At 37.7% G+C, this 25,106-nt stretch overlaps 1 protein-coding gene across 5 annotated transcripts in view; it reads right to left on the minus strand.

Moving 5' to 3' along the window:
• ARMC2 (armadillo repeat containing 2) overlaps positions 1-15,185 on the minus strand; it is a 54,561-nt gene extending 39,376 nt beyond the window's left edge. For 2 of the 5 annotated variants that reach the window (XM_085543644.1, XM_015858661.3), the window contains exons 1-5: positions 15,077-15,185; positions 11,773-11,994; positions 10,655-10,727; positions 8,255-8,423; positions 6,843-7,050 (exon numbers count right to left, since the gene is read on the minus strand). In XM_085543644.1, the coding sequence (XP_085399770.1) occupies positions 6,843-7,050; positions 8,255-8,423; positions 10,655-10,727; positions 11,773-11,966 (644 nt within the window). In that variant the 5' untranslated portion in view covers positions 11,967-11,994; positions 15,077-15,185. Of the gene's footprint in view, positions 1-6,842; positions 7,051-8,254; positions 8,424-10,654; positions 10,728-11,772; positions 11,995-14,830 lie in introns of all 5 variants that reach the window. The other 3 variants (XM_015858658.3, XM_015858657.3, XM_032443224.2) reach the window with 2 other exon arrangements.
• Positions 15,186-25,106: the final 9,921 nt, after the last annotated feature.

Here is a 25,106-nt window from a genome sequence, read left to right on the forward strand (position 1 = left end):
AGCTGGTGATATTTATAGGGAAACTAAGTACCAAGTCTTGCAACAAACAACTCAGAGGTTAAGATGCAATACAGCAGTTTTTCCATTGCAGCAGAAATTACAGCTGCTAAAATTTCACATTTTGAGTTTGAAGCAGTACCACTCAAATCACTCGGATAGAAAAACAGTAGTCAGAAGAACTAGACCTGAAAATGATACAAAGGGAGCAATGAGGGCGATCAGTATTCCAGCAATAGAGCACCAATTAACATCTGTAGTTCAACTCAAATTTCACACCAGTTGAAATACAATCAGAATTTGACGCCCTGGGAAAAAAGAACAATCAATCAATCAAAAAAAAAAAAAAAAAAAAAAGCCACCACTCAAGCAAAGTAAACAGTAACTACAACAAAACAAGGGAACACAGCACCACACACCAAGGCACTCAGTTTTGCTTGATCAAGACTCACACACACACACTCTACTTGGAGCCTTTTAATAACAGCAGGTGTACTCCACAGTGGAATCAATCATCCAAACACTGTGAATATTACAGACAAAAAATGGACCAGAAATTCAGCCCATCTCTCCAGCCATGTATTCTGCTGTAATTCTTGTCTTAACATGAAGAATATATATATATTATACATTATACATTATATACTATATACAATATACTATATATATAATAATGCTATATAGAAGCATATATATAATAATGCTTCTAAAAAAGTATCTGAAAAAGAAACAAAACAAAAAAACCAACCTGAAGAGTAGGAACAATTACATAGGTTCTTAAGAAACTACTCAGATTATACATGTAAAAAACACTTTATGATATGCAAATCTTGCTCATTAAAAAAAAATTCAGTTGATATTTTGAAACTAAGCAACTTATAGGAATATCTCCTGGTAAAAGGAGGAAAAAGGAGTATTTTGCCTCATTACTCAATCTGACAGAAAAAAAAAAAAGCCATATACCAATTAATATTTGCATTTCCTATTAATCTATTTATTATTACTTAATTATACTATCCAGATATTTTATGTTGCCAAAAGCTTTCTGTGTTGTTACTCATTGGTTGAACATGGAATATGGCTTTCAATCTGTTTTATTTTAAAGAAGGTGATTTCTTCATGACTACCTAAAAGCAACATACAAAGTGCTACTTCACTGAACTACTTATGAGAATGTATTCTTGTTTAGCTCAACTACTGAACTTTCTATGATGTCACCTCAGGACACAAACACTGTGGATATAAACACAAGAAGAAAAAAAACAAGTAATAAATATGTCTCAATGAAAAAAAGAATAACAGCCCGATTTTTAAAGACTACTTTTCTTTTAGTAAACATAAAGGAGACAGTGTATTACTTGCAGACAGATAAAATAAGCATAATTTATCTAATTGGTTTAATACTCTAAATCTCCAGTCTTCTTGGTTACGATTTTCAAGTGCATACAAATAATTGAAAAAGTGTACTTGATGATACAAATGTCCTGAAATTATTTCACCACCAGAAAAGACAAAAGAAGAAAAGGAGTGAAAACTGGAACTGAGATTCTGATACCATTGATATGAGGAAAGATAATAGTACAAGGGTAACATAATTTGCAAAAGTACATTGACAAATAGGCCGACTACACTCTGAGTCATCCTGAAGATGAACAAATAACAATTCCTCTATAAAAACAATCAAGAGCATAGTCCATTACTTACGACAGATCCAGCAATAAGAATACAGCATTCTGTTTATACAGGCTATTAAAGAACTTTGTGTACACGTTAAGTAGTATGATTTACAAGAATAATAGAAGATGATTAAAACCCTTTATCCTCATCTTATTCTTTAGTCTTTGCATTTTATACCTAATATAAAAGATACTCTTCCACAAATAGATACTGTTAAGAGTATCTTTAAGCAAGCAGACAACTGAGAGATGAAAAGCCTAAATATATTTCAGTCTAAAAAGCATGGCATCTTTATCTACCTAACTTGAATCTTGCATAAGCACCCTTATTCTAAAGAAAATGTCAATCTAAATTCATTATTATTAAAGCCTTACCTAGACTGTAAATTGCCATTCCTTCCTCACTCCTTCCATGGCACACCCTTCCACTCTGGCAACTCAAATTCAATTAGTTAATAAGGACACTCGAGACCTAGGTTTCCCAAATCTGGAGACTAACAACTTTACCCTGAATTTAAGGACTAGAATGGAAAGACTCCTTTTGTACTAGGCAGCGAAAACAAGCCTAAACTCTGCTCATTCGTGAGTGAACATCACAGATAACTGCTGCTTGATGCTCTTTTCTTCAGCAATCTATACCATTTCTGTTCTGAAAAAAAGAACTCTTCATTTCTAATTTTCTCTCAACATCTTCTAAAGCTATATAAAAACAGATACCTTCTTGAAGGAGGAAGCATTACACTTTCTTTGTCAAATTCCTGAGAAACTCCTGTGAAAGTTTTTGCACCACTTTATTATTTCCCTCTTAAATAGTCTTAGCCAGTGGAACTGAAGCACAACTAGAAAAAGATTATTAAGCAGTAGAATAGTTTCCTGTTTCCATGTCTCCATAAGAACAAAAAGTTGAGGACAAACTAATGAGAAAAGACAGATGAAGGAAGTCTGGATAATCTGCAGCAATATCAGCTAAACTATACAACACGCTGATATTCATATGATGTTATTAATGCCTAAAATTCAAACAGAACAAAATGGATTTCTTTCCTAAAAGAAGCATCCATCCTACCTCCTCTGTAGTATTCCTATTCCTTTAGGAGAAAAGGAAAGAATATTTGGAAGCCAGTTTAAGCTATCAAGTAGAAATTATTTCCAGTGTTAATTTATCTATAATATTTTTTGTTTTTAGGTTTTTGTGTGGTATTAAAGCTCACAAGAATTCTAAAAAGCACAGAAAAGATAAACTACTTGTGCAGAAGTTGTTGAATACATCAGGACTGTGTCAAACTAAGGGCATTTACTATGGACAGCAATAGTGATAGAAAATAAGGCATGCTACATCTTCCTTAGAACACCTTCTAATCCTTTTGTAGATGCTTATAGAAATCTTTAGCTAATAGAAGCACAGATCAGGCCACTTGGAAGTAAACTGTTTGCCACCAAGCTCTTACTTGCTGAGGGCATCTGTGTTTTTAAGGAGCCCTTAAATGTCATCTAAACTTTCAGAACACTGAGAAATTGGAGGAGGAGGAAGAAAATATTCATCTTTTCTCAGTAGGGAAACGGTTGCTCTTCATCAACAAATCTGCCATCACTAGTTACACTTTTGCTGAAATAAATGAATGCAGAAAGCATTTTGTAAGTTTCATTTCTATAGCAATCACAATAGATGGCAAGACACAATACCTGGATGAAGATATAAACAAAACTCAGCTTCCATATGATTGTCAGAAGTTCCTCCTTCCTTGTTTTCCTAAGGCAACATGTCAAAATGCTCAAATCTGCTTAAATTAATACACCTTTTCTATTATAACTAGATGGTTATATAAGAAGTCTTGGGGTTTCTCATTTGTCGCTGTTGTTTGTTTAAAGCCTCTTTATAAAGCTGCAGTGACTTCATTAGTGCTGCTGCTTCTTTCCACCAGCCCTTGGGACAAAATAATTTGAGATGGAAAGTGAACAATCCTCTTGCTTGAACAAAAGACTTCCTGCTTGTTCCCTTTGAAATAAGTGAAATAGCACTAATAAATGGGATCTGTCATACTATTTTTGCATGCTTTACAGTTTCATTATTAACAGAAAAACAACTATTAGAAAAATTACTCTGGTACATATATAGGAAAAAAAGGCAAAGGCTAATGAGGAGTCTCAGACACCTTTTCCTGTATTTCCTCATGCTTAATTCCTGCAGGGCTTCGTAAATCACTAGGTTATAGAATTGAGGCTTACACAACTGTTTAATATGACAGATGACAGGACTAATTTCCACATTCCTGTAAGTTCAGTCTACTCCTGAATATAACGTGCAATATATCGTTTAACTTTGTACAAGATGGTTTAACTATGTATGACACAGAAGTAGCTGCAATCTTACCACTGCCATCACCTAGTAGATATAACATTCCATTGAGAAAGAACACCAAAACCCTATTGCAATGATCCCTCTATGGTAATGCAACCTTGCAAATACAACTCCTATCCAGAAGAAACTCAAGGAAATATACTGAGGGACTGATTTGCAATACCTTTCAACTGCCTCGCCAGATGAAGAATGATATCTCTGAACTGAGAAAAGGATATAGATCAAAGCCTGCCTGGCTCATGTAGTATCATGTGAGTACTGAACTTATGCGTTTACTGGCATAAGTCTTAGTAATTACTTTGAATGTATGGAAACAGCTGAGATTACCTAGAGTCACTCCATCATAGAATGGCATGAACTGCTTGGGCTGATACATTTGAGAAAACAGCCTGAGGGACATTTGTACTTTACTAAAGGAAAAGCACCTGGTATTATTTTCACGCACATTGTAGTACCGCAGGTATGTCCAGTAATCAAAACCACATGAGCTCCTAAATATTCTTAGCGACCTCCATCACAGGGGCATAAACTGCACAGGCAGATCTCTTAGACTGCATTGGCAAAAATAATCTTCTCAAGTTCAGACAGCGTGTACAACACAAAGCATTCCAAAACACAGACCTTGTGTTCAACACAGAAAAGAGGGAAGGATGTTATGATATTTTTCTGTTTTGAAGAAAGGAGATCTGGAAAAATTTTAGGACAGTATTAGAAAATATTTTTCTGTACTTGATATCTAATCAAAGCAATGTGTTAGATTCGACTACCTTTAGTATTACTCTCCCTGTCACGTTTGAACACAACACATAACAAGCTAGAACCATTTGAAGGCCACTTGTTATAGTTAGAATCACTGGCATCCTAACTATAAGAGTCAGAAAATTACATAATAAGTCATAAAGAAATTAAGCAAGTGGAGCTTATGAAAAATGAACACTGATAACCTATCCTTCAAATGTGCATAAGGATATTTGAAGAACTGAAAACACAGCATTTTCCCCTTTCTATTTTTTCTGTGTTCTCAAAATTCTCTCACACCAAGAATCTGAACTGAAAACATCCACAAGACAGTATGTTGCAATGAGCAAACTTGTCAGCAATGGGTCTTTTTTATCAATTCACAAAAATATTTCAAAAGAGAAGCCAATAATTCTCTGAAACTATTTGCAAAGTAAGAAAAAAAATCACAGCATTCTGTGTTTCAAACTACTGGAAAACTCAATGACTATGGCACACAATGCCATATAAAAGGGATAACTGTGAAAAGCATAAGTACCAGAAACCCAAACCAAGAACCTGTGGAGCTCTCAAGCAGATATTTTATGAACAGATAGCAGAAATGCACAGTAAGCTCTAAATAACCTATTTCAGCAGACCTTAGAGATTTAAAATTAAAACTCAGAAGAAATGTTATTGTCTCTAGTTAGTAAAAGCAGCAAATGACCTTTTCTTATTAGAGACGTTTGGACACCATTAAGTAACTATCCGTTTCAACTGCTGTACCAAATTACTTCACGCTACAGCTTTACTAAGTAGAAGTCAAATTACAGTAACTCATGTAGTGTGATAATTCATACAGTCCTTAGCTAGAAAGTCCTTGGGGTCACTGATTATAATGGGAGAAAGTGATTTCACACCAAAGCTTTCTTTAAGTTTTACATATATTCACTCACATTTTTTCCATCTCAGAGCTTTCATCCTTCTCCCTTCCCTTATAATCATGAAACCTTTTGTTTCTTCCTTCTTGTCTCAAGTCTTTTAGAATATTTTTTTCTTATTTTGCTTTCAGTTTAATATAAAAGAAGAACATTAGATAGCCCTGCTACGTATCAGTTCCTATAACATCTTCAGCAGACAGCACATTCTGAATTATTCGATATCATCACCATGTAAATTAATGAACGGCTTTTTATTTTATAACTTTAAAAAAATTCTCCTTGATAATGAAGAAGTGTTAGAACATCCAGAAAAATTATTTCTTCATAAACCTAATAACGAGCTAGAAAGAAGATATTCACTGGCAAGTATTTATTTTTAATAGTGACCAATAGTTTATGGGATGTGTTATGAAGTTTAAGTGTTATTTATTCTTTACTTCAGAGACTGTTAGATCTGTCAATATTATTCACAGCTGTCTGCCCAGCTACTAACACAGCAACTGATACATCTACTGATCACAAAGCATAACGTTCCTCCCTGTGCAATAGTTCAAATCTGAATTAAAGAAGAGAGAAAAAAATGACTTCTGAATTACAGAATGGATGTAATCTAGGTTCAATAAAGTGAAACATAGTAAATCTCATTAATCTGTTGCAGCTGCTTAATCGCAAAAAAAAATAAAAAAAAATTCAAAGCCCACAAAAATAAAAATCTGCCTGCATTTCCAATGGATTTAAGCTAATTTTTGTGTATGAACATATATCTTCAATACTAGAACTAAAATCTTACCTCTATTCATCAGCAGAGATGAGGCAAGAACATGTAGTATATTAACACAACAGGCTTGAACTAGGAAAAAATTGAACTTGAGTGTTCTGTATGTGATTACTAGAATACTTAGTTTTGAGATGATGAAAAAAAATAAAGTTTTGTACACAAAGCAACTCCTTATATACAATTTTCGGACAAATTATACTTTTGACTATATAAACTTAAGAATATTTTGTCTAGTAATGCGAACAAAGTTTTGTTTTAATGTTTTAGTGCTACCTTAAAATTCCATCAATTCTGAACCTTTTGATACACAATAGAGTGGCTAGAAAGAAAGGTTGTGTGGAAATTGCACAATACCATACTCAAACAATACTGACCTTTCACCTGTTAGTTGAAATAAAAGTCTTCCTGCTGTGCCTTTTAGAACATCTTCCCTTTCCGGTTTAGCACTGTGCTCATTACAAATTAATTGCTCGCTTTTGTCATTAAATGCTGTGTACGCCCTTTGCTCTGTTAAGCAGTTATCATTAGTTCTGTGAAGACTACTCATCATAGCTGGTGCTTCACAATCAACCTTCTCTTCATCTGAAACAGACAAAGAGAATATATTTTCTAGGAGTGTTCTTACACAATAAATACACAGGAGGGAGCTCAAAATGAACTACTTGTTTCTCATGTTATAGTATCAAAATTTTCTTGCATCAGCTTGAAGTGAGAGCACTTGAGATTACGTTCAGCAAAGCATTCACAGTATTTTTAAGAGCATCAATCCTTTAAGGTTTAACTTTATTTTTACTTTATGTTTTCAATCTTTCAACTTCTTTATTTCCCCCTTACAGACAGGAAGATTGTATCTCATAAAAGAAGTGATTATTTTTCAGGATCTGAATATTATGAAAGCAAGCAAAAGGTAACTGGCATTCTTGTACCTCATATCTACCCATTATGAAAAGAACCTGAAGAAATCAAAGGCTACACAAACACTCACAGGACACCAGAATGGCCAGAAGAGGCAATAAGAGCTAATAGCTACATTAGGTTCTCAACATCTTCAATTAGTAGCATCAATATATCAGGGCTAATGGATTATTGTAAAAGATGTACACAGTAACATAGTAAAATTTAGTACTTTTGTATAGGACTTATTTTGCAATAAGATTAGAAAAGTGATATTCCATTTATCATATAAAGTAACAATCCCAGGCAATGGAAGAATTGCCATTTTTGTAAACGAGTCTTCATTAATGACAGAGTTATAGCACATTCCATAAGGAGTTAGCGTGCAGGAAATCAAGATCACAAAAGTAATTTTCTTGCAGATGGAAAATGACTGAAGCAACATGTTTAGTGACCTTTATTAAGTCTCCACTAATGAAAGTTAACACTAAATATGATGTAGCTGGAGACCTGTCAAGACTTATTACTCCTATTTACTCTTCCTTTTATGCTCAAGAATCCATCAAAGAATCTCCTTAGAAGATGCCATCTCATTATCTCCTTAAATATTTCAGCATTTACTGATCATTTAACCCACTGAAGAAAACTTTCAGAAAAAAACCTCCATTACTTAAAAACCCATAGGAAAAAAAAGGCACCTCAGAATCTTCCAACTTATACCAGCTTTCATTTCTGAAAATAATTCTTGGAAATCATACTTTCAGGACTGGCTTTAAGCCACTCAGTATTTTTAAAATTTACTTTGAAAGGACAGGACGGCTCTTTAATGTGATAATTAATACTATATCAAACCACATCACGCAGTTATAGTTGTAGGAAGTAAGATTCTTACGGTGATCCAGTGGAGCCATGCTAGCAGGAAAGGCATCTCCCTGAGAAGTTCTTCGAAATAACTGTGCCCGAGCATTGCTGACTTTTCTAATCTCTGCAGCATCCACAGCAGGCTTTGGAAGGGAAACAGAAGAATCTTCATCTTCAGATGAAATAACAAGTATTGGCTTCTGTCATAAAGATAAAAGAAATGTTTATGAAAGCAAAACATTTTATATATATATATATATATATATATATATATATGCAAAGAGATATATTCATAATAGAATAGCAAGAGTTACATAGGTTTACTCATGAAGAAAGCACATCCAAAATCTAAAGATAACATTTCACTGAACAAGCCAGAGCAGTTCTACTAATATCACCCCAGAAAGCCATTTAAAAGCACTCAGGGGTGCAAAAAACAAACAGAAACTAGCCAACTAACCTACGCTGTTCAGTAGAGTAATTGAAACTTGAAATTCTCTCCCTCAGAAAAACTCATTTAACATTATCTGCAGCGTGTGATTCTAGAGACAAATCCCTTCTTTATTATTTCCTTTTGAGACCTAAAGTAGCATTTCCAAAACACTTCAAACATGTTCCTATCACATATACCGCTTCCTATCACACTGTGACAAGTCCTGCAGATCCAGAAACATGCAAGTTCTCATTTTATTCACATCAATATCTTGCATCTTAGAGTATACAACCAACGCTCCAAACATCTAAACATTTTTTCATGCTTTACATAAATATATTACCATCCAATACTTGGCTTCTCTATCTTTTTTTTTTCTTTTTTTTCTAATAAAGAATCCATGTGAAAGTTTTCAGTTTAACCCTCTAGCACTTAAATGAAGAGAGCCCAAGAGGTGAGACCCCACCACCAACAGCAACTGCAACTACAAGCTCTACATTTACAATGTGTGAAAAAGATAGCTTAGCTACTAATAAGATCAACGCAAAAGCCTTCCTTTTTTCCACCCACTCGCACACAAGCTAAACAAAAATTTAATACCAGCACTTAAATCCAAATTTAAATACATTCCTTTTCTATGTAGGTATGGTATTTTTAATCTTATTGATGTAAACACTCTATTACTTTATCAAAATTGTTGAGGGTTTTTTTCCTACTAACCCAAGAAATACCACATTTAGTATACTACCTAAGAAATTATATATGCAGCAAGCATACTTTACTGTTTTAGCGCACTTCCTTCTCCTGGATGTGAAACAAATGATTGTGACAATATTATATTTAAAGATTAAACGTAGAAGACTCACAGAGAAGATTCACTTATAAATGAAAATAATTCAAAATTTTCATGGAGGGGAAAAAGGGGGGTTTTTACAGGTACCTCCACCCAATTTTTAAATAAATGATTATCAATTACAGATCTATATAGATTTCAGATGTATATAGATTAAAAGATCAGTTACAGATGTGTAGTCAAATACAAAATTAATTGACTTTCAAGTTACTGATGATAGAATCATGGTTGTGACTGGAGTGGATCTCTGGAGGCCATCTGGTCCAATCCCTTCCTTAAGCATGGCCACCTAGACTAGCATCACCCAGTACCTTGTACATAAGATTATTCTGAATCTTATCAAGCAGGAGACTCCGCTGCCTCTCTGGGCAATCTCTGCCAGTGCTCTGTCACCTGCCCAGCACAGAAGTGCTTTCTGATGTTCAGAGGAATCCCTCTGTGCTTCAGTTTGTACCCACTGCCTCCTGTACCAGCATCACTGGTACTGAGCTTGGCTAAGAAAAGCCCGGCTCTGTCCACTTTGCACCCTCACCTTCAGGTATTTTTTATACACTGATGGAAGCCCACTGAGCCTTCTCTTCTCTACACCGAACTGTTCCATCACTCAGCCTTTAGGGTGCTTCAGTCCCTTCATTACATCTGTGGGCTTAACTGGACCAGCTCTCCAGATGCTCTGTATCACTGGGTCCAGCCTAGAACTGGACCCAGCACTCTGGGTGCAGTCTTGCTAGTGCTGAACAGAGGGGAAGAACCACCTCCCTCAATCTGCCAGCAACATCCTTCTTAAAACAGATCAGAATACCACTCAGCAAGGGCACACTCCTGACTCATATTGATGCTTATGACCTTTTGTATTTTAGTAATCTTAAATGAGAAAGCTGACAAAGCTCCATCTTCTGATTCTTGTTAATGTCACTTACAATTTTGATGCAATACAGCAATATTTATATAATTGACATTACTTCCAGCCTCATTTTTTAAAAATGACAAAGCCGACTTTATAAGTCTCAGATTAATATTATGACAGGCTTCCTTTTCTCTCCAACCCATTTCAACAATATCAAATTCCAGAATTACATTGCACTGCATAAATTCTGACTTATTTTTATGTCAGCAATGCATAGAGTTACATCCAGAGTACTCACATAATCCAATGGGCTAAGACGAACACCAGAAGCAGGTCTTGATTCAGCCAAATCAAAACTGGAAGCATGAAGACTAGGATAAAGAAATTAATCATAAATGAATAAAGCATGCTTGCCACAATACAGTTTATTTAATACACATCTATAACAGATATAAGTTGTGCACAAACACAACCGTGGTTAGCACCCAAGCTATCTGACATGAGCTGCAGAACACTGCAGGGCAGAAAACTCAGGCTTGTACAGGCATGAGCACACTCCTTGCTGTAGCACATACAGAACAAGCATGGATGCCAGCCTGAGCTATCTTATTACCTGATCATCAGTGAACAGCCAAGACATTCTCAGGTTCTTGTCTTCTGTAAGGACATACTACGTAATATGAAACATAAGACATGTAGAGTGCCTGAAAACAGTATGGCCACTGACTGACTTGTACCATGATTCATATATTGTTTTGCATCCTTTCTGGCATGCCTCAAACTTAACATTACAAATAGAGCTGATATGCCCTCCCCATAGCCATTAAATAATTGTCATACAAGGAGGGCTAAAAAATGACCAAGGAAACAGATTTTAAAAATATCAAAGATTCCAGAGCCCAACGCACAAAAGTTTTTTCTTTTGCAACAAGACCTAATGCATTCTGCAAATCGTGTTAAGTAGTAAAGTCATACACAGGTAAGAAAGAAATACTGAAGTACTCTGTTTAAAGGTAAGCATTATTTAATTTCAAGGGCTACAATTTTGTATTTAAGGGATCTGAGAAAGTGCTGAAACACAGTTTATGACAAAATAAACACACTTCCTCAGTTTCTAGAGAAAATACACTTTCCATTTTTAAAATATTGTCTTAAAAAGAAAGGTGTGCTACAGACCATGGGTTTTTTTATACTACTCTCTGCATATAAAACTAGTGTAATGACTGCTACTGGTAGCTCTAATCCACAGCAACTTCTGGGGCACACAGATTAACACCAACAGTAAGCATCATTAAAAGAAGGCAAAGGATGCGATTAGGAGTACAGATTAACACAGGAGAAAAATCACCAGAAACATAATTACAGATTCCAATTGTGCTGCTAAAGGATGTTTGAAAAATCTTAAAGTCACAGTACCTAAAAACCGAAGGTGGTCTGTTTTGAGGAGCTCGTGAAGATTCAGATCCAAAAAGTTTCCTCTGAACCTCTGCAGGTGTAGACGGCCTCTGAGTTCTTAGTGTTCGTAGAACACTTCTGACTTCATTTATAACCTCAGAATTGGTCTTCTGCTTTGACACTGGAAGTCTGTAGGATGGCTCTGTCTTTTCCATGTTCCCATTCTTTGAAGCTCGACTTCCTCTGTAAAGTAACATTCAGGAAGAACAATGAACAATAGGTAAAGGCAGAGAATGCAATGCAACTTTTAAGTTACAAAATATTAATATTTCTTCTACCTTAAGGTATCACCACAAAAAATAATAAAGTCTCAGACAATAACAAAGTGGTGGAAAATAAGCAGTTCTTGATACTATGTTTCTCTCCTAAATTCTCAGTTTTGTAGGAAAACGCAGAAGCAGAGCAGAAAGCATCTGACATGGAGAACCTTTATTTTTCCAATGGGAACTAAAAATTGCCATGTTAGTACCATAGCATTTTCTTGGCAAAACAATGTATTCCCAAAAACAACACAACATTTGTTTCTCAACAATTGCACCAGCACTTCATCACCTTAGCAGTAAAGATGACTCTTCCTACCACTACCCTAAATCTCCCCTCTCTTAGTTGAAAACCATCCCCTCTTGTCCTACTACTATCTACCTGTTTAAAACATCAGTCCCCCTCCAGCTTATAAGCTTCCTTTAAGTACCAGAAAGGAACCATGAAGAAAAAGCCCTATTTCTCTAGTTTCTTTCTCTAGTTCATTTCTTCCTATACCACAGTTTTAAGTTTCCAGCTGCCTCTTCTGTTCTTTCTTTCAGGGCCTGTATATGCTGGAAACCTCTTTAATTAATACACAACACAACCCCCTCAGGTTAACTGCATAAGGTCAAACTGGACAGTAAGGAGTAGTACACAAATGTCTTTCACTTCAGTGTGCAGAACAGCAAAATACAGGTACAGATCAAGAGCCAGAACCTGTCAGTGCTTTTAGAGCCTCAGAGCTTTGACACTGGAATGCCATAGAACCATGGTGGTAGGAGAAGATCTCAGATCATCAAGGTCAACTGTAAATCATCATCACCATGTCCACTAAAATGTGTATTATATTGCATTTACACCCATGTTTTCCATAGTTGTATTAAGAAGCCACCTGAGAGTATAAGTGGCAGCTGGCAGACCTCTGCTTTCAGGCACCCATCAATAAGGTGGCTTGGGAGCTTCATGGGGAGAGGGAAGCCACGAGCCCAACTTAAGCTTAGCACCGATCCCATGACAGCATTAATTCCTCCTAATTTTGGCATACAGTACTATTATGCACATTCAGAATTGTACTGATAGGATACAAATGTATTACTAATTGGTATCCCATAATTATTAGCCAGAAAATGTAATAAAGCACAGGGAAACAAGTAAGCAATGTCATAAAATAGAAGTAAATGTACATGATAAGATAAGAAAGGTTATTATCTCTTGCAAGCAATTAAGAACCATGGAAATTCTTTATCTGAATTTGGCTGCCATGCCAACACGGTGTGCCATCACAGACAGTACAACCACCGTCTCTTTCTCAAAAGGCTGACAGAAAGATTTATATTCCCTATTTTATCATGCCTAAGGCTGAAACATTTAAGTATCAAGCAGCTGCAGCAGTGCTCTGGATTGAGCAAGTACCAAAGCTAGTTACATTGTGCCAGTTCCCTTCTGAGAAAAATACAAATCAATGCAAGGAGTAGAGAGTAGTAACACAGGATGAAGGAAGGATGACTGCACCAGCTGCCTAGACTACCACCTAGTTTTACCCTTGTTGTTTTTTTTGTTTGGGTTTCTTTTAATGACACTATTTCTATTTGTTCTGTGCCTCTTTCTGAAAATCGACCAACATTCGCATTTTGTTCAGCAGGGACACATAAAGGCAATGTTGCAGACTCAAGGTCAGCATAACTGATATGTGGCAGATCTGGTCCCTGCTGTTGTCACCATTTTCCAGGTAGCCTTTAACTTGCACAGGTGATGCTGCTCTCTGTTTCAAATCAGCCTCCAAAGAGCTGTACTCGGTCTCTCCCCTTTTCCTCTCACTTTCTTCCTCCAGAGGTCTTGTCTTTACTGCACAGAAAGATTTAAAGCAGCAGATAACAGCACAGAATCAGAGAGCCCCAGCTCAACAGAATATGGTTCAGAGAACACCAGATGAGACCCAGCTATCACTAGCAGTGATATAGTTGCACCCTCACAGCACTCTGGGTTAAGTAGCACTAGGATAGCAGTCAGTGTACGTATAACTCAGATGTCAGAAACAGGACCATTTAATCACTAAAGTACTCACAGAGCTCACAGCTCTCACTAAGCACAGCATTGTCTTAGACCAGTACCAGCTTCAGGCTTAAAAAAAGCACCAAATCACCACAGCAAATAACCTTCAGTAGACACCAACCTGATCTGGAAGACCAAAAGCAGCTCCAAAGCCCAATAAACAACCACAGTGGATAAAAATGAGATATTGCAATGGGTTTTGGCTATTACTTACAGGCAGCACTTGCTGCCTCACCACACCAGTGAGAGAAAGCCTGTGCTGTAGCTATCAGAGCTCTCATAGATGAACACTGAACTCAGTGTTAAATCAGCCTGTGGGTTAGTTAGCACCCAGATGGGGTTAATAAGAGTGAGCTATGAGGGAGAATTATTAGACAGTTTCACAGAATCACAGAATGACCCGGGTTGGAAGGGACCTCAAGGATCATGTAGTTCCAACCCCCCTGCCTGGCAGGGCCACCAAACATACACCTTTACTAGATCAGGTTGCCCAGGGCCCCGTCCAACCTGGTCTTGAACACCTCCAAGGACGGGGCATCCACAACCTCCCTGGGCAGCCTGTTCCAGGGCCTAACCACTCTCCACTCCCCTGGTTTAAAAGCAACCATTACCCATTTATTACTAGGATTACTACAGCAGCAAACAGCGGTTCACAACCGACAGACTCTCAGCTCAGAGAAATTCCCAACAAGTCGTTACCAATAAAAAATAAAGACGAACGAACCCAGAGCGAGGCCTGGTGATGTCCCCAACCTGGGAGCGAGACTCTCCCTCCTCAGCCCCTTCGGCACCGTCCCCGCGCCCCGGGCCGAGCATCAAGGCCCAGCGGGGGGGTGGCTACCGCCGGCAACAAGCGCTGCCCCGCCGGCTCCCCTCCCGCTTGCCGGCTGCTCCCATGGTAACCGCACACATCATACCATGGCTGCCGAACCCGGGCAGCGTGCGGGTGGCGGCCGGGCCCCTCACTCACCAGCAGCGGGGAACGGCGGCACCCACTGCGGCCGTGACACCCCGCTCGCTGCCCTCGGAGCACCTCGGAGACGCCGCGGGTGCACAGACGCCGGGACGCTTGCGTGGGCGCATGCGCGGCACGCCGCGGTGCATTGAGGATGCTGGGATGCTGCTCTCATCATCAACATAAGCACATGGTGAAGGATGCTAAGGAAAGGATAAATCAGAATGGGTTTTTTGGGGAAGAAGACATGGCTAGAGCAAAAATGAGATGCAGAGCCCCTTAGGAAGCTCCCCAAAAGCAGGTAGCTGATGTAGGAAGGGCATTTTTAGGAACAGCAGTTCCAAATGAGTGAGTATATGTCTTCAATAAATGGTTCTTTCTGAATTATAGCCATGAAATCTAAGACAGAAGTATCAGCCCATGTGCTGCCCAGCACATACACAGGCATGCCAGATCTTCAGTGCATGTGCTAAGCAGAGTATCTGTGAATGTGTGATAAAATGGATGTGTCCAGAACACATTGCACTCACTGGGTGCATGCTGCCTGCCTGCAAACAACAGGTGCTATATGTCCATACCGTGTTAGGGTCATTGTGCAGGTGCTCTGGTTACATGTGTGGCTTTCTATGCAGATCTGCAGGTTCCACACATGCCTATGGTCTCTAAGCTCTAGCTATCTTCCAGCCATCTATATATTCTACATATCCTACAGATAGGACAGAATTGGATACAAACCTTATTTTCTGTTCACCCACAGTTAGCAAAGTCCAATGTATCACGTTCATCTCTTGTTTCCAGTATGTTGCCCAGCATGAAAAGACCGTGCAGCAGGAAATACTTAACTTTATATACCTCACTGGAGACAGCCCCCCAGGTAATGCCAAAATGCCCACATCAGCACAGCTTTCCAAAAAGTTGGCACCTCCTCGTTCTCGTGTCTCCTCATTAAGCAGCTCCTAAATCAGAGTGGATATGTTGGCACAAGTTTAACATCCAACCCTGAATGATTCTCTCCTCCAATATGGCCCAAAAATACAAGTTGTTCTTGTGAAGCAGTTTAGCTAACACTTACTGCAAATAGTTAGCTGCCATTCCTTGACTCTTATGTTCCACTTGTCCCCACTACCCGATACTTTAGGCTGCTCCTTAGATAAGAAGGGAATACTTACATCTGCCCTAAATGAACAAGAGAGTGATGCTGTTTGATACAATCTGGGGTTCTGGCAATGGGAAATCTGCAATATGGGAAAACGGCACATGTAAAAATAGGTTATTGCACAAGACAGAAAATTTTTTGAAAATCTGACCCAATATTTACACAGATTTTATGGTGTAACTGATGGTATCTCACAGTATACAACAGCAGCTCCACAATATGCTGCAAGAAATTACCAGAAGGCAATCTACCAAACATTGCACGAGGTAATCTGGGTTAGCCTTCCATAATGCTGTCATCTCTGCTGATAAAAGCCTGATGCTCTGAGGACATCTTGCATCGTTAAAAACAGCCAAACGTGAGTGCATCCTGCCAACACATCAATGTCTATAAGTACATGCTAGCAGAACTTCTGCCAGTAAAACTTTCTGGTTCAAACAAGGCCAGCAATGGCCAAGCACATGGCATCGGGACCATGGTGGGCAGGCATCTTTGGGGCTGTTTGTATAGGCACAGCAGTATAAGAGTCAAGGAGGGAGCCCTTCTCACCAGCACCCTACAGATATCCCCATAAACCTGTCTCTCCGTGTGCTCTTGTTACTGGCCTTGTTTGAGAGGAAGGCAGTTTTACTGGCAGTTCTGCTAGCACAAACTGCTGACACTCAACAGTTGGTCTGCAGAGGACTTCATCTTTCCAGTTATACTGGTATTACATAGCACTTTTCTCTGGGCTGCGGTGCAACTGTCCAGCTGTGCTGTATTTCCTCTGTGCTACTAGCAGTTCTCTCTCAGCAGCATTGTGCAGATGCAGCAAACAGAGCTTGCAGGAGGTCATTCCCTGCTAAATGATAACAAAAGGCCATTTACAGTCTTTCAGGAAAAAAAATGAGCTTGCCTTCGCTCTTCTCAGATTAATGAGCAACACAAATGTTGCGTTAAATGCAGCTGAGATAGGTATAAGCTTCAGTCAGTGTGCAATAAATGAAACTTTTATCTGCAGAGCTTTTTGACTAAAGACCATGTACTGCAGTGACAATCATTTTGCAAATGGCATAGGAACAGAAAACAAAATGTATCAATGACAATTATTCAGAGATTTTCTTTGATTTTGCTGACACCAAACTAAGTGGAAAAAAGGAAAGACATGGGGAAGTGTGAACAAGGCCGTGAATCTCGGTCCAGTGTTTCCTGCAGGAAGAATGATGTGGCTGCCCAGAGTAGGGAGATTAGAACTTGAAAATTCATATAGGGTCGAAATAGACAAGCAATGTTGTCTCAGGCTTAGGGATCATCTCCAGGGAAGCTGTGCTTTTCTGAAATAGAAATTAAATATAAGACTGGCGAAGTAGTAAAACTGACTGCAAGGGTAAAAATCACTCTAACAGCATCCTTAACAAAGAGAGTGAAATGCTAAAAAGTAATCAAATTCATCACCATACCATGAGTACAGTCCTTCCACTTACAAGTTTTTGTAGCTGCAAAAAGATACATAGATGGAATTGGGAAAATATTCATTCTACTATTGTAAGTAGCTGTTACTAAAATTTAGGCAGCTGTAGGTATTAAATAGTTCAGAGTTTAGAAGACAACAGTTTCAAAATTTTATAACCTCCAAGATCTGAATTTAAGTTCTTCTAGGGCTGAACTGCATTTCCTGCAAGTGTGAAATGGAAGAAAGCAGTTCCTACAACTGTGAAACCGAGTGTTGGGGGTTATTTTACTAAGAATTCCACAAGGATACAACTTCAGTTGTATTTTTATTCACTACCTTAGAATAGGAAGATGGAGTTTGTTAAAGAAATTTGCTGATGACACAAAAGTGAGTGACATCATTGATATGGAAGGCTATGGCAATATGATACAGGAAGACTTGAATAACCTTGAGAACTAGAGTAATAGAAACAGAAGGAAATTTAATAGTGTAAATTGCAAATTTGTGCCCTTGCAAAGTAATACGAATTTCTCTCATAAGTTGCAAGGTCATCAGTTCAGAAACAAGGATATGTCAATTGTTCCTAGATGTACAAGTTAACCACTGGCTTCAAATGCTAAAGGGATATGAAAAAGGCAGATTTGATCCTTGAGTGTATTTAGCAAGACATTTCCACTAGGCAGAGTAAGTGTGTCACTGGAGAAAGAAAGAAGGATGCTAAGACCCTCTGGAGCTCTGTGCCCTACAGAACACGTGCATTTAGACAAGAGGGATCCTGATGAGATGGATGCGGAGGAGGGTCTCAAGAGTGATAAAGGGAAAACCTCCCATTGCATGACACATGGCTCATTTATTCTACCAAAATGACTGGTAAGAGGCACTCTCCATATCTTCACTTCAAAGACATGAAGAGCAGTTTGTTCTAAATGACAATGTTGATTCAAGAACAAACAGGCATGCTGACCTGCAACATACCAAATAGCACTTTTGTAAGGGTTTAAAAGAGTTTACAGTGGCTGGAGAAGTAAGATTTTGAAACAGCCTCCCAGGAAGACTGGAGGAGGTAAAAGCCAGACTGTATTAAAAGTTGTACATACAGAATGGTGTGAAGCAGTTACCTGAAGTAGCTGAACACAATATTCCTGTGATCGACTTCACAGACATTTAGTAGCCATTAAAAAAATGCTCTACATTAGCACAAATTAGACTTTTTTAATTAGTAAGACTATTTTAATATTACTATTATTATTTTTTAATACACATAGCAGTACCATTTCCAAGGACACACTGAATACATGTGGAATTTTACATCTCTAGTTACAGGAAAACAAAAGCAAACCAACCAACCAACAACCCCATTAGTATTATTTCCCACTCAGGTAATACTGAAGTTCTTATAGCATTACTTTTTTTTCCCAGCAGATCATATGCTGTAGTGCCAATGGCCTTTCTTAGGCAATGGCACTGCCATTTGCAAAATCAGGAACAAGGCAGCATAACACAAAGGGCCTTGAAATGAAAGCAACTGTTTCTGCTGTGTGTCTGTGTGTTTTCTCTGTTATGGTTTGTTGTGCAACAGCAGTAATCTCTACTGCTTTGTAGCATATTCACAATAAATGGCTTTTTAGATTGATTACATGCCTCAACTTTGCTTTGGCTATTAATCAATCTCAGCAGCTGTTTATTGCTTTGTATGCTACAAAGCAATAAAGATTATCCCTTAAAGAGCTGTTAATGCCACATGGAAAAGTTTGAAAACCATTATTTTTAGAAATAGTACTGCTGATATATAATTTTCTGGCTTTTCTTTCTTCCTTCCGTGTTATTTTAAGAAAGCTCATTGCTTGTGAAACATACAGCCATGTGTCTAACCATCTTTGTTGCTTTATTTGGATTCTTTTATATTGCTTGCCTGTCCTTCCTGAATTGCTGAACACAGTGCTCCATTGCTGACGATGGTTTGTGTAATGGTCCAGATTTGCTCTGAGTCAGCAGTGGATTCTGTATATAGAGGTGGCATCCCCAGGACATCCTAGTATCCCACTCTTCCTCAGTGATAGTTTTAGGACTTGTCTGTGCTAGAATAATGAACTGGCGGAAAATCAGGCAAAATGTAGACTTCGCAGGTGGACACTTTTTTTTACCATAGAATCATAGAATAACAAGGTTGGAAAGGACCTAAAGGATCATTTAGTCCAACCGTCCTCCCATTACCATGACTACCCATGATTACTAAAATAAGGATCACAGAATCACAGAATGACCCAGGTTGGAAGGGACCTCAAGGATCATGTAGTTCCAACCTCCCTGCCTGGCAGGGCCACCAAACACACACCTTTACTAGATCAGGTTGCCCAGGGCCCCGTCCAACCTGGTCTTGAACACCTCCAAGGACGGGGCATCCACAACCTCCCTGGGCAGCCTGTTCCAGGGCCTAACCACTCTCCTAGTGAAGAACTTCCCCCTAACATCCAACCTAAATCTTCCCTCTTTTAACTTAAAACCATTTCCCCGTGTCCTGCTAAAGGATAAAGATATTATTTGTTACTTTAGAACAAGGACAGATGTCTGGAGAGTACCATGTGCAGAAATAACTGCACCTGTAGAATCACACTGGCAAAAAGAAAATTTTTGCAGCACATGCAGTTTAAAAACTCAGACATATTCAAGTCATATTTGTGCGACCTTGCAACGTGTGCCAAGCCCACCTGATTTTGAAAACCTGCTGGTGTGCTCAGTACCACCTCTGAAGAAAGCTTGGGCTTCACTGTACCTTTGAAGTTGATGTTTTTCATCACTTCTTGTATTCTACAACCTGGCTTTGAACACACAAAGGAAGGATCAGGTGAAGTAATTATTTTGCCATCTTCTTTGTCCAGCAAACTATAGTCTGGTCCATCATTTCTCACCTACTGCAAATGATAACTACCTGGGAGATTCATTGTTAATGTTAGACCACAAGCTCAGGTTCTGCAAACATTTTTATGGTTCTGTCAATGAAGTCTTTGGTCATGATGTAATCAAAACCATTTCTGGGTCACATTTAGATATTACTTTTTCTGATGCAAGTATCAACAAAACCCCAAAGCGCATACAAAGTTTTGTAATAATAGTTACCAAAGAATTGACTATTACCTGCCCTTTGCTATCACTTATGCTAAGCCATTTGTTGATGCTGAACTTGGTTCCAATTATATGAATGATGAATAAGTGTAAGTATTCATTTAAGTAAGACTGCAACATGATCATCAATGATAAAATATATGTATTTAGAAAATGCCTAGAAATAAATAGAAAGGTTTTCTCATATGCAAAGTAGAGAAAAGGAGAAAACAATACTGACAAAAAGATGAAATTGGCAACAGAAAGCTTATTTAACAAATAAAATGGAAACAGTGAAGAGGAGGAAATAAGTATAAAAGAGTGGAAGGAATTCCTCCCCTTGTAATTTTACCTGACATCTATCCTAAGGATTTTTTTAAACAGTCAGAATGTTTTTGGAGGATACATGTTTTGTTAGTAGGGGCACTCAGCCCATTCATCTTGTAAGCCTTCAATTTTGTTAAAGTAGTTACAGAATTAGATCCTGAAGACTGACACATGGGAGAGGAAAAGACTCAAATAAGAAGGGCTGCTTTTAATAGCTATGTCAAGTGGAATGGATAAAGTAGGTAACATGCCATGATGTGGTGAAACTCACATGCATTTAAAGAACTTACTGTAGACAGAGGGTATATAGTGGAATGTTACTTATCTTTGAGGCATCATCTGTCATCGTCCCTTTGTTTGAGAAAAATACAAGCAGCGCAAAGAAAAAAAATTGCTCTTAAATGATGCAAACATTCCTGTTCAGCAAGGTTGAATATAATCAGAAAAGCCAGCATTGCCAAATGTTATGAAACATTAATAGCCAGTGTTTCATAAACAGAGCTGAATTCTAGACTTACTCTTTAAATGTAGCTGAAAAAATCTCACTAAGTGCGATGGAAGTAGAGGAGGTGCAAGTTGCTGAAAGCAACACAGCAATGTGATCTAATTTACTTCAATTTCAACAACATAAATACTTTAAAAGTCCCTTGTTTTGAAAAGGAAGGTTATGCTTCTTATGGTAAGTACTGGCCACAGATAATGAGCTTTCATTCACAGCTGCAAAGTAGCCTGGTAAGAGGGACACTTCTAGCAATCCTGTGAGACTGTTGACAAAGATCAGCACTTCCTTTTGCTGTACCCAAGGTGGTCATGAATTTCTGTTTCCTTAGTGCAAAAATCAAGCTGGACCCTGGTATCAGACTGAAACTTGCTTGCTCTACACCACTGGTTTAAAAGTGATAGAGTCCTTCATGAGTTTAAAGGATTTGGCACAGATTCAAGCAATGAAAACTCATCCAAGATGTTTAATCTCTCCAGGTACAAGAGGTCAGTCAGTAACAAGAGTCTCATTAAGTGTACTCTAGAGTCGCAGTAGAAAAATGACCTTTCCAGTTTGGCAGATGTTTAAATGCAGTAGACAGACAGGAAATAAGATAATCATACTCTCAAGAGAGTCTTGCGACTGCTGACACTTTCATTCCAAAGCTGGAGTAACTTTGAAAGGTAGGCATATTTGGCAAGATAGACTGCGAGAAGCAGATGAAATTAAAGGTACAAGAAACAGAATTGCTGGGTGGGAGTCATTTTAAGAAATCCTTTATTTCTTCTAGCTGCCTTCTTTTTCACATCACTTTCAGCTATTGATTTACTACTCCTGAAGCAAGCCAGCATAAGGAAAGAAACAAAGAAATTCTGTTGACCATCTCTTGAAGGCCATGAACATAAAACAAAGCCAGAATGATGCACGAAGAGGTTTGGATTCCCCATTTTGTTGTTTTCATTACATTTGAATGTGAAGAATGAAATCTTCCCCCAGTAAAATCAAGTCAGAGGGAGATTCTCCAGCTTACAGCCGACATAGAGCTATTCCTTCCCTCCTCATTATGCAAGATGCTTTGATAACTACCCCATGATCCCAACACCAAGCCTTTGCAAAGCCCTTTACAGGATACAAAGAGCTGGAAGAAATAATATTCACAAAAAGACTTCTCTCACCTAGCAAGCACCTTAGACAAAACTTGCATAAAGTTGGAATCCATCTGGATTCTTGGCCTGTGTTGACTGGCTGCAAATTATTTGTGAAAGCAACAAATATCTCATATTTTAAACATGTGGTGACAACTCCTTTCATAATCTACATTTTGGAAGATTCCTGTACCCCTTTCTCTATTGTCTGCCTCATCCCTGACATCTAGCATGCATGAATTTGTCTCTCACATCTGCACAGAGCCTAAGCAGTGCAATATTTGATACTCGGTACCTGCCCTGTAGCACAAATATTTGACTAAAGATGGCCAGACTTCAGAAACAACAAAAAAGGTTCTCTTCCCCTTCATTTCTCCCTTTTTTTTTCTTTTTTTTTTTTTTTTTTTGCATTTCAAATGAATTTCTAATATTTTTCTTCTCCTGTCCCCAGAATAATATGGCCTACTCAGCTACAACTCCTTGGTAGTATCTCATCCCAGCTATTACCAATAGCAACATTTCTTCTGTAGTAATACTACACTGAAGTGAAAAATTATCTAAATGTACCATACTTTAAATAATTTCAATTATGATACTATCACTTCCTATAATGGATGGTACTTCAGAAAAATAATAATCCATCACCAAAGCAATGTAAAGAAATTAATTGTGATTGGGTGAAAAATCAAGTACTTTTCCTATGATTTAGGAAGTTGGAGACAAGGTTTTCCATATAGAAAGTAAAAATTCACTAATAAATCTCTAACAGCATTTAGACATGTGCTCTATACTTTCATTAATACACTTTCTTAGATTAGTTGAGTCTCTTTCTGTTTTGTAATTAACTTATCAAGGAGTAATAGCCTAATCTGAAAAAGCTGAATGGATGACAGAAATACTATTTGTTCTAAATTGAAAATATTTCAGCATTGGCCAAGATTAAATTCCCTTAAATTATCCTTTAAAAACATTGATTTCTAATACTGTATTTCCTTTTCTCAGTAAAATAGAAATATGTGTTCAGAGAAGCTGTTTTCAAGGAGACACTGCTGAAAAACAAAGCCATTCCAGTAATTGCAGTCCTTCCTTAATGAGCAACCAAAAAGACAGCTTCTATTTAATGCTACAAGTTTGGTGGGTAGTCTTTTTTTTATTATTATTATCTATCAGACAGAGACTCTTAAATTAAATGTTCAGCAATATTCATATAAATGAAGAAAACTCCAGAGTTCTATACTTTGACGTAACCAGGCCACTCTAATATCTTTATATAGATTAATTCTCCCCCCAGTTAGGGCCTGTTAAAAACATATGGTATGTTGTTTATCAAGAGAAAGAGTCATATAGGAGTTAGTTACATGCACAGCATATGAACAACACCACATGAATAAAGCCATTTGTATATTTAAATGCTATTATCAAGGGGATAGGGAGCTAGATGTAGTGTTTGAAATATCTTTTACCTGTGCTAACCTCATACTATGTGGTTAGTACTAGAAGTCTCATTAAAGCCATTTACTCAATTGGAAATCAGAAGTTAAAATGTACATAAGCCGACTAACCTCAAAGCTTGGTTTCCTCTTCTCCACAATGGCCTATCTGTGAATGCTCATGAAAAGTTCATTAGACATTAAAATTGATATTTTCCAATGATATACTTTAGTTCACAGCACTTCCAAGCTGGAGAACCCTCACTGTACAATAATCTTCAATGGACTTATCTCCCAGATCTCCTTGATTCCTTTTTATTAAGCTCATCACATATTTATTAGCCTAAAAGAATGTGTATTCTATATTCAATTCTATATTATGTGAAAAATAACTTCCCTTTATTTCAAACTTCCATATGAGAATTTTAAAGACTCCCATTCAATTATTTTACTGTACAAAGCTGTACACAACTGCTTGCTGTCTGCCTTTCCCTATACCAGTCATCATCTTCAAAGGTCTCTTTCATAGAGTCCCCTAAGTTATCAAACAAAAAAGTGTTAGTCTGATAGTAACAATAATTTAGAAACCATCATTCTGTATTGAAAAGTTAAGATTTTCTGAGATCAACCCAATTCTGCCCATTTTTTTCCCCATGTAACTTACTCATGGGGTCCTTCTGCAACACTTTACAGCTGGTTTTTGATTTTACTATCCTAAAGAACTTAGTATTACTGCTGAAATTCATAGTCTTGTTCCTCAGACATCACTTAGTAATAAAATAACAACATAGATCCCCAGTGAAATTGCAGTAAACCTCTGTTGGGAAGAACAAAACAACAAAAAAAAAAAATAACCCTGATATGCTTATCCATTTCTTTTTAGTTTTTAAACAATTACTGACCTGTGGAAGATTTTGTCTCATCATGATTTTTCTTACCGCCACCAACATTTTTCTATAAGCCTTCACTCTT

Source organism: Coturnix japonica, chromosome 3, assembly GCF_054131305.1.
Source record: "Coturnix japonica strain WE chromosome 3, WE-NBRP24, whole genome shotgun sequence".
Classification (NCBI taxonomy): domain Eukaryota; kingdom Metazoa; phylum Chordata; class Aves; order Galliformes; family Phasianidae; genus Coturnix; species Coturnix japonica.